We start from the raw sequence: 8,257 nt of genomic DNA on the forward strand, positions 1-8,257 counted from the left end.
GGGGGGGGGGGGGCTCCCACTATGGGAGCAGCTAATCTCCGGCGTAGTCTCTCCCCACTACATGCAGAGGTCGAAGCCCTCCTTTGAGCGATGCGTTGCATGATTGGAGCGGATAATCAGGATGTTGTGTTCCTTACCGACTGCTCCGACTTAGTGAAGATGGTGTCTTCACCCTCAGAGTGGCCAGCGTTCAAGACTTATTTGGAGGACATTCAAGAAGATAAAGAGGAGTTCACATCCTTCTCGCTGATCCTCATTCCTCGCACGCAGAATGGTAAAGCGGATAATCTGGTACGGCGAGTTCGTTCCGAACCGCATCTTATTACCTTTGTAAACAATGTTCCGTCTCATTGGCTTTAAACCAATCTGATTTGCTGTTGACAAAAAAAAACTTGTAACCATATTTTTGCCCTATAGATGGGTGATTGGTTTGGACTTTTCTTCTAATACTTTAGATAAAAAAACACAGTTAAAACTTTAGATACTGTGATTTAAAAAAATTTGAAATTCTTAAAAATTTTGGTGTTAATAAAAGAACTGATCGTAACAAGAACAAAATAAAATAAAATAGGTTAAAAAAAATTAGGAGACTTGTAAAGCTGCTAAATAACTAAAGTATGATTGGTAAAATTTAAAAAATTAAAACTTAAGAAAAAAATGAAAACCTCTACAGTCCACCAATTACCCCACAAAGAGGTAAGTTTAGGCATTTGGTTATTCGGGTTAAATTCAGTCGGATCTATTTGGGTTTAGTGGTTTTTAAGATTTAGGTTCTATCTAGATAATTAAAAATTTTGGTTTAAGTTTTTGCGAGTTTGTATCTATATTGAAATCCAATTTTAAATTGAAAATGTGTCAATATCATTTCGGGTTGGTTACTTTTTATCCAAAAATATCTAATAGTAGTCAATTACCACAAAATACTTGAAATATTTGAATTTGTATGTAATTTTATAAACCAAATATATCCAAAAAAAAAAATCAAATTACCCCCACACACATACACAATTGTATTTATATCACTTGAATATACTCAATTCTACCCAAATTACCCGAATGTATATAAATAAGGTATCCCCAACTACATGTATATATGTGACTAATATATTTTAAGAAGATATATAATATGAATATGTGAATAATATATTTATATATATAGTCGGTACAATGTGAGTTTAGTTCCGGTTCTTCGAATCCAAAGGTTTAAGTTTCGTTCGCATATTATACTGGTTTCAGTTGAGATTTGGAATCTCCAGTTCCGGTTTTGTTTTTGGAGAGGAGTTAACTCCAAGTTCCTTGAAGAACAGAAAACAAAAAGCAAAAGGTTCAAATCCAATTAATTTATCGTCGTATAAAAAGGAAATCATGGAGAAAAAGGATTATTGGGCTTTTTGTTATCAAGTGTTAGTGGGCTTAATATCTGTTTTAAGAGTTTTTCTCCAAACGTTGCCGTTTTTGACCGGAGACCAAAACGCTTTTTGCTTCTCTCTCTTCTCGTCGGGTGAAGTTCTCCGGAGGAAAAAGAAGAAGAAGAAGAAGAAGAGCAAAGAACTGAGAATGGAAAGCTTAGACACTAATTTTCCTGTGCGCCATAGAAAGATCTCCTTTGAAAGTAAGGTAATTTTGAAAAAAATCTATCGAAAGAATTTTCATTGGGATTTTGCCGAGATCAAAAACACAGTCAGATCTCTCTCGAGAGTAATTTTTATAGTGTTTGTTTTGAAAGGGAAACAAGACAGAGATTGTGATCTGCAGCTATGAAGATCATATCCTTGTGAGTGGTTCTTCTGTGTGTATGATGAGAGGTTTACTTATTTTTGATGTTTTTAAGTCATAGTAGTTTTTGTCTCTCTGAACCTCTCAACATATGACTTTTGTTTTTCAGGTCATAGCAACACAGATTGGAGCCTTGGGAACTATATTGCACGCAAGGTCTCTCATAATATAATTTCATCATTCTACTGTTTTTGTTTCTTCTTCTTCTTCTTCTTCTTCAGGGGTGACATCTGAGTTATATGATGCCTAATGATGCTTCTTCTTAGGGAATGATCTTGAGTAGTAGTGTTCTTGAATTTGTTCTTCAGTCTCAATATAATCTGAATTAGTTGTTGTTCATGCTTCTAAGATTATTCTTGAGGAATGAAATTTGCGCGTTCTTGATTTTGCTCAGTCTATCACTTTAGCGACAAACTATATTGGTTAAGAAAATCTCTGAGTGATGTGTTTCTTTGTTGACAGGAAGGAACAAGGGATGTCTGTTGAACCAACATTTAGTGTTTCAGTGATATTCGGAAAGCGAGATGAGGTAAAAAAAATATATCATATCCTACTTTAGTACATTCATAATTTTCATATCAGCTAACTGAAACATTTTTTGCACATTATGATGTTTCTTGAAGCCAATGCTGACAGCAACTGCTCGAAGACTCATTGAACACATAAGGTCTCTCTCTCTCTCACACCTTCAATCTTTGCATCTTTCTCATTCCTTTTTGTTTTGTTTTCTGTTGTCTGATTAAAGATGGAACACTAGAAAGTGCTCATCAAAATCTCATAGTGATGCAATCTCTTTTGAACTCTTCAGTTCTGTTGTTCCCTCGAAGCCTCTGGTTCTTTCACTGGGTCTCAAAGATCATTCTGCGGTACATTAACATTTTCTTAGAAACATTTATTTGATTCCTGGAATAATATACGAAAAGATTAAACAATGGTACTTAGAGATTCTGTGTGTGTGTGTGTGTTTTTTGTAGGAGACGTTGAAGGAAATAGTTACGACTGTGATTGAGAATCGCATTTGGTAATGCTTTTTTTTGTATCAATTTAGAGGATAGCGCAAAGATGTTTTATGTTTTACATTCTTGGTTGATATAATTAGCAAGGGGAGATTTGGACAAGTTATGTTAATTATTAAAAGACTTTTCAAACAACCACACTTCCATTTTCTTCACACATAAAACATAATTAAACAAAGAAAATAATAGTGTTTTGTATTCATAGCACATCATAGATCACACACAAAGGTGGCTAAAAGGCAAACTGGGATAACCTCCCCAAAAAGAAGAAAAACGTTGTCGCAGTTGGCACATAATAATAAGGAAGGAACTTGTCAAATAAATTATACAGCCAATAAATATAGAACACACAAATTTCTCTCTTTCTTCTTTGCCGTGAAAGGGGAATTTTGTGTTTTTTTGCTCAAGATCCCTAGTTTCATCCCTGAGCCTGTGACTTCTGTTGTTCTTGTCTCAGATGACTTATGAGACTCAATCATTTCTGTGTGTTAATGCGTTCAACTGATTCTCCAACTGCAGACCATAAGCAAAATATCATCATTTAGTACGATGAGTATGTGAAGTTTGTTTCTTCAATACTGCCTATATGTTTTTAAGATCCTATCTCAAAAGCAATCGATAGTGAATGAAGTTTATATGATCTCATAAGACAAACCTGCCCATTTCTCTGCTTTTGTCTCTTTAATTCTTCTGTTAGGCTCGAAAAGCTGTAAGATCAAAAAGATGATAAGAAAACTAGTAATTTAATGTTGATGTTAAGTAACAACAAGAACGTTTTAGCTTGGTCACGTTGATTCGCAACATATAATCACCTTGAGACATTTCATATTTAATCTCATGATTAGTAATCAGGATTTTGGTGAAAGAAAGAGGTGGCGGATACATGTATGTACCTTTGTTGTAGTAACATGACTTGGGACTGGAGTTCTCTCTCTCGTGGCGTTGCAGGAGGTGTCTACATATAGATGATATCAAATTCAGTTTGGTGAATATTCAATATATATGAACAAGATCTGAATTGATGAAAAATTAAAAAACAGTCTCCTTTTATTCATCATGTTCTTTTACCTGCAATAGCTCATCGACGCTTGTCTCAGGTGATCCAGGTTGCTTGGCTACGAAATGAGGACAAAAACAAACTCAGATCATTTATGTTGACTTCTTCAACAAAAAAGGAAATATGAGATCCTAGGGAAAATCAATCTGATGATAGAATTATTAGTACCAGAGGTTTGCTCCACGTATTTGATTAGTCTCAAAATCTCTTCCTGCCACGAGAAGAGTATATAACTAACGCGAGTAATGACTGTAAAAGTAATTTTCCTTATGGATTTAAAATTTACCCGTTGCATGGCGTTTTGCTGCAAAATCGACTGAACTGATGGGAGGATTGATGCCGACGTAGCATTGAGGGAGCTCGGGCTGCTTGAACCTCCACCAAATGGTGTGAGTGTAGAGTTTGTCGGTCCCTAATTGTACCAAAAACAGAAACACATCTTCAGTTTTCTCAGACATAATTAAAGTGTTCCACACATTGCTCTTTTTCTCTGGAAAGACTATATAGTTTCAACGAAAATTAATAAGCACATGAAGGTTATAGACTACAGTACTTGTTATACCTTAGGACTCAGATCTGCTGATGTGACCTTAAACCGTCCCTTGTGTTCCACATGCGGGACTTCTGTCGTCTCGTCCACTACATAAAAACATATTTAAATTGAAGAATCCACACGAATTACATGTAGAATAATGACTAATGAGCAGATGGGAGGTTACAGGAATCTCTCTTTGTGCGATACAATGATCCACTGTAGCTCCGTTCTGTTTGATATCTACGCTGTTGAAACTCCCTGCAGAAGTAAGTCAAAGTGGCTTCTAACATTAACTCATCATTCAAGTGCATAGAGCAAGAGCTTCAAAGTCAATGAAGCATGCTTACATAGGTTGAAACACTAAAATAAGTACTGAGAATCCTAACCTGTCAGCATCATTTGTGATTCTTTTTGGAGAAAAGGTACTCTCTGGTATAATTGAACCGCTCAAAAACTTTTTCTGTTCGGGAAAGACATGACGTGGTAATGAAGTGTTTTGCGCTGCAGTGTCCTCTTCACTCGTGGTATTGGCCAGAGATCCTATGGAAGCCTTAGTTACAAGCTGTTGTCCAGAATTTACTAGATTTGCTTCTTTCCAATCAGGAGTAGTTGCGTTATCCTCGTCCTCGTTGATATCAAAGCAGCCTCTGCATCATCGCACAGGTAGAGAATATATATTACTCAATGAAACCATCATATGTGCCAGGTGCGTATAGAGTTTCAATACGATAATATCCCAACATGTAGGACCTAGAAAATAGAGACATAGAGAATGTGATGTACTTGAGTGCTTGAAGAGGCTTTATTGGAAATGAGGCGAAAGAACTATCTAGATCATGAATATCGTTCAGTTCGTCCTGAAACGAAAAAAGGAAACAAAGCAAGACCTGTTGAGTTGACAAAAGATCACCATATATGGATTCCCAAAAGCAGGCAGATAAGAGTATAGAGAATCGTTTTAAATCATACATCCTGACTAGGAGCTGTTGCTGAGCTGCTAGCCCTTTCTGGGGAAAGTACAGATTCTTCCTGTCTTTCACATTGCTTTCGGTTGAAGTCGGGCTCTTCAGCATGTGAACTATCATCATCCGAGATCTACAAGGCTAGCAAAATTAGTCCCCTATCCTATAGAATTAATTAAATTAGAAAAACTATTAACTTACAAGGGCAGCTTGAGTTTTTAGGTCCTCGAGATTAAAATTCCAAGCGCTTATTCCCCTTATATATTCTTGCTGCAGAGAATTTGAAAGTTATTTTAAAATTAATTCAAACACATAATTAAACTTAACTACGAGAAGATGTTTTTTGCATTTCTCAGGCTAAAAAATTTAGCAGCTTAAAGACTTATTGCAGAATATTGCCCAGAAGAGGGTGTGAGTCCTAATCCTTGCCTGTGATAAGTGCGCTTCATATTCAGCTTTGTTTTGCATTAGGAGATCAGCTTCCTTTGACTGAAAGAAAGAATTCACATATCAATCAAGCTTTTCCAGCAATTTCCTTCTCAGCGAGAGACAGAATGAGTTTGAAGGATAGGCCAGAGACCTTTATTTGTCTATAGCGATCACCTAATGGAGGAAGACCATTTAGAATTGTTTTAACCAGGTAATCTGCCGGACGTGCTTGTTTGAAAAAAGGGTGTTTTAAAAGTTTTTCTGAAGTTGGACGCTTCTTTGGGTCCTTCACCAGGCATGTACCCACCATTTCCTTGAAGGCCTGTTTAACGCAAAGCAACAATTAAGGAAAGAAAACACGACAAGCTCAGATGATACAAACAAATTAGTGACCAGTCACGCACTTTTGAGAATCTTTTGTCTCTCTCGTAGTCAAGTCCAGGAGGTGCATTTTGTAAGGTCATCAGCAACACCTACCGGTGATTACCAGAAAATGAAAATACACAAATAAGTAGCAGATAACAGTGAATGAAGATGTATACAAATCAAATAACAACATCATAACTTTACCTTCATTGGCGGATACTTGGAAAAAGGGGCATGGCCATGTGCCAGTTCAAGTGCCGTTATTCCAAATGACCATACATCTGCTCTGTGACAGGGAAATATATTAGACAAAACACCTGCTTAGGGGGAAGTAAATTTTTCAGTGTAAATGCAAAATTTAGAATTTATATTTTCACTTACTTGAAATCATATCCATGTAGTTGCTGCATGACTTCAGGAGCCATCCTGTGCAGAAACAAGAATTAATCATAATTTCTGTCTAAGATGTATTTGCATGTGTCCACAGAACATGGCATTACTAAAAAGTACCAGCACGGAGTCCCAACAAATGTATTTCTGGAACGTTGTCTATCTCCTGTATCAAACATGCAAGCTGATACTCCAAAGTCTGCTAACTTAACGGCACCATTGGAGTCCAATAAAATGTTTCCAGCCTGCAAAGGAAGCCATCTGTATTGATAAAAACGATAACACATTCCCACCACTTAATAGAGGAGAGCAATCAACCAAACCGGCCTTCATCGAAAGATAATTGAGGAATGTAAGAAGATAATGCAAGCATATACCTTCACATCCCTATGAATATGCCCATGAGCATGAAGATATACAAGAGCTTTCAGAGTCTCACGAAGTAAAGTAGCGATAACAGGTTCCTCAAATCCATCTTGATACGAAGACTTTATTATATGGAGACAGGATCCTCCAGCCATGTAAGGCATCACAACCCAAAGCTGATGTCCAGTGGTAAATGAGCAATGAGCTTGCAACACATTTGGATGGTTGATCAGACTCATTGTTTGCACTTCTCTCCGGATCCCATCCTACAAACAATTCAGTTCTTATTCATTCGGATCAACAGAGACACGAAATCCATGGTGTACATAACTACAATGTGACAGATTAATAAGGTGTTCTAAGGCAATTGAACTACGATTAGACTCGCTATATGCAGTGGTAAACCATGAAACAGATAAAATAATAACAAGAGAAGACTAGAGAAAATATATTCGAAAAGTACACTGGCAAAGACGTACCAGATCGTTGTTGCACTTTTCCAGATCAAGAACCTTGATAGCAACAACCACATTAAGAGGTATACACAAAGCTCGGTGCACAGTCGCACTGACACCATCTCCAATTTCTTCACATAACTTGTAATCTTTTGCATTGAGAGGAAACTTTTTCTCTGAAACCGACTCCATTATTTTGTCGTCTTGTTGGATATGCTACACACCTTCGACCCCGTTATGTTTCAAGAAATTTACAAGAGAGGTCGACAAACGAGAGCATCAAATTGTGTGTGGTTTCTTCCAATTCGCCAGCATTTTACTATTCTTCAAGGCCGAGCAAATGCGGAAACATCATCAATGCCATAAAACACCCCAAAAACATAAACCGTATCTGCGCAACAGAGCGATTCCAGTCAAAATGAAGAACAAGTATTCATGTCATTCAAAATTGATAGCACAGCGGAATCCAAAATCCGAAAAACATATCAATCAACTCAGAAACATCTTCTTCTGGGATACAAGCATCTATAATGTACAAACTGATACCAATTTTATAACTCATAGTTTCCACATTCGTTCTCGTTGCTAAACAACTTTAAGAATTCGATTTACGCAAAAAAACTTTTACCAGACATCTACAAATATAGAAGCGCATTGAGATTTCTTCTACGCCGCACAATTGATCATCACCATATCTCTCAGTCAGATTTGAGAAAACGAAAAAAAAAAAACTAATCATGGAAATATAAACTAAATAGAGATGAGGAAGAGAAACAAAATCTGAAAAATCCTACCATTACAGAAACGAATTCGAATTCGAAAGCAAAAAGAAAGAAAAAAACAAATCTGGGAGAAGAAACAACGCTGACCTCAAGTCAAATCAAAGGCGGCTTAACTTAAGCTGA

The 8,257-nt window shown here is 36.6% G+C and overlaps 2 protein-coding genes across 5 annotated transcripts in view; one reads left to right on the forward strand and one right to left on the reverse strand.

The window, feature by feature from the left end:
- Window positions 1,456-2,927, forward strand: LOC104735489 (proteasome assembly chaperone 3). 2 transcript variants are annotated; one of them, XM_019235086.1, is made up of 7 exons: window positions 1,456-1,617; window positions 1,727-1,774; window positions 1,886-1,932; window positions 2,239-2,305; window positions 2,400-2,443; window positions 2,522-2,642; window positions 2,751-2,927. In XM_019235086.1, exons 1-7 carry the CDS (start codon window positions 1,558-1,560, stop codon window positions 2,799-2,801), a joined length of 438 nt encoding a protein of 145 aa, XP_019090631.1. In that variant the 5' UTR covers window positions 1,456-1,557; the 3' UTR covers window positions 2,802-2,927. The 2 variants fall into 2 exon arrangements, with proteins under 2 accessions (XP_019090631.1, XP_010453600.1); XM_010455298.2 differs by having other exon boundaries at window positions 2,585-2,642.
- LOC109124808 (serine/threonine-protein kinase BLUS1-like) overlaps window positions 2,971-8,257 on the reverse strand; it is a 6,154-nt gene continuing 867 nt past the window's right edge. Inside the window, exons 1-21 of one of the 3 annotated variants that reach the window (XM_019235084.1) lie at window positions 8,222-8,257; window positions 7,377-7,743; window positions 6,909-7,163; window positions 6,652-6,776; window positions 6,523-6,567; window positions 6,346-6,427; window positions 6,180-6,248; window positions 5,927-6,097; window positions 5,776-5,835; window positions 5,548-5,616; window positions 5,354-5,479; window positions 5,168-5,241; window positions 4,771-5,031; window positions 4,569-4,642; window positions 4,412-4,488; window positions 4,136-4,261; window positions 4,018-4,060; window positions 3,861-3,907; window positions 3,686-3,747; window positions 3,448-3,499; window positions 2,971-3,305 (exon numbers count right to left, since the gene is read on the reverse strand). In XM_019235084.1, coding sequence (XP_019090629.1) covers window positions 3,264-3,305; window positions 3,448-3,499; window positions 3,686-3,747; window positions 3,861-3,907; window positions 4,018-4,060; window positions 4,136-4,261; window positions 4,412-4,488; window positions 4,569-4,642; window positions 4,771-5,031; window positions 5,168-5,241; window positions 5,354-5,479; window positions 5,548-5,616; window positions 5,776-5,835; window positions 5,927-6,097; window positions 6,180-6,248; window positions 6,346-6,427; window positions 6,523-6,567; window positions 6,652-6,776; window positions 6,909-7,163; window positions 7,377-7,544 — 2,028 coding nt within the window. In that variant the 5' untranslated portion in view covers window positions 7,545-7,743; window positions 8,222-8,257 and the 3' untranslated portion in view covers window positions 2,971-3,263. Of the gene's footprint in view, window positions 3,306-3,447; window positions 3,500-3,685; window positions 3,748-3,860; window positions 3,908-4,017; window positions 4,061-4,135; window positions 4,262-4,411; window positions 4,489-4,568; window positions 4,643-4,770; window positions 5,032-5,167; window positions 5,242-5,353; window positions 5,480-5,547; window positions 5,617-5,775; window positions 5,836-5,926; window positions 6,098-6,179; window positions 6,249-6,345; window positions 6,428-6,522; window positions 6,568-6,651; window positions 6,777-6,908; window positions 7,164-7,376; window positions 7,744-7,980; window positions 8,057-8,221 lie in introns of those variants that run through there. The other 2 variants (XM_019235085.1, XM_010455299.2) reach the window with 2 other exon arrangements.

This window comes from Camelina sativa, chromosome 13 (assembly GCF_000633955.1).
Source record: "Camelina sativa cultivar DH55 chromosome 13, Cs, whole genome shotgun sequence".
Lineage (NCBI taxonomy): Eukaryota > Viridiplantae > Streptophyta > Magnoliopsida > Brassicales > Brassicaceae > Camelina > Camelina sativa.

Excerpts from the sequence above, each read along its gene's own strand:
- LOC104735489 (XM_019235086.1), top strand. The coding sequence starts at position 1,558 with ATGGAAAGCTTAGACACTAATTTTCCTGTGCGCCATAGAAAGATCTCC. Across the intron at positions 1,933-2,238 it reads GGAACTATATTGCACGCAAG|GAAGGAACAAGGGATGTCTG; the intron begins GTCTCTCATAAT and ends CTTTGTTGACAG. Across the intron at positions 2,643-2,750 it reads GTCTCAAAGATCATTCTGCG|GAGACGTTGAAGGAAATAGT; the intron begins GTACATTAACAT and ends TGTTTTTTGTAG.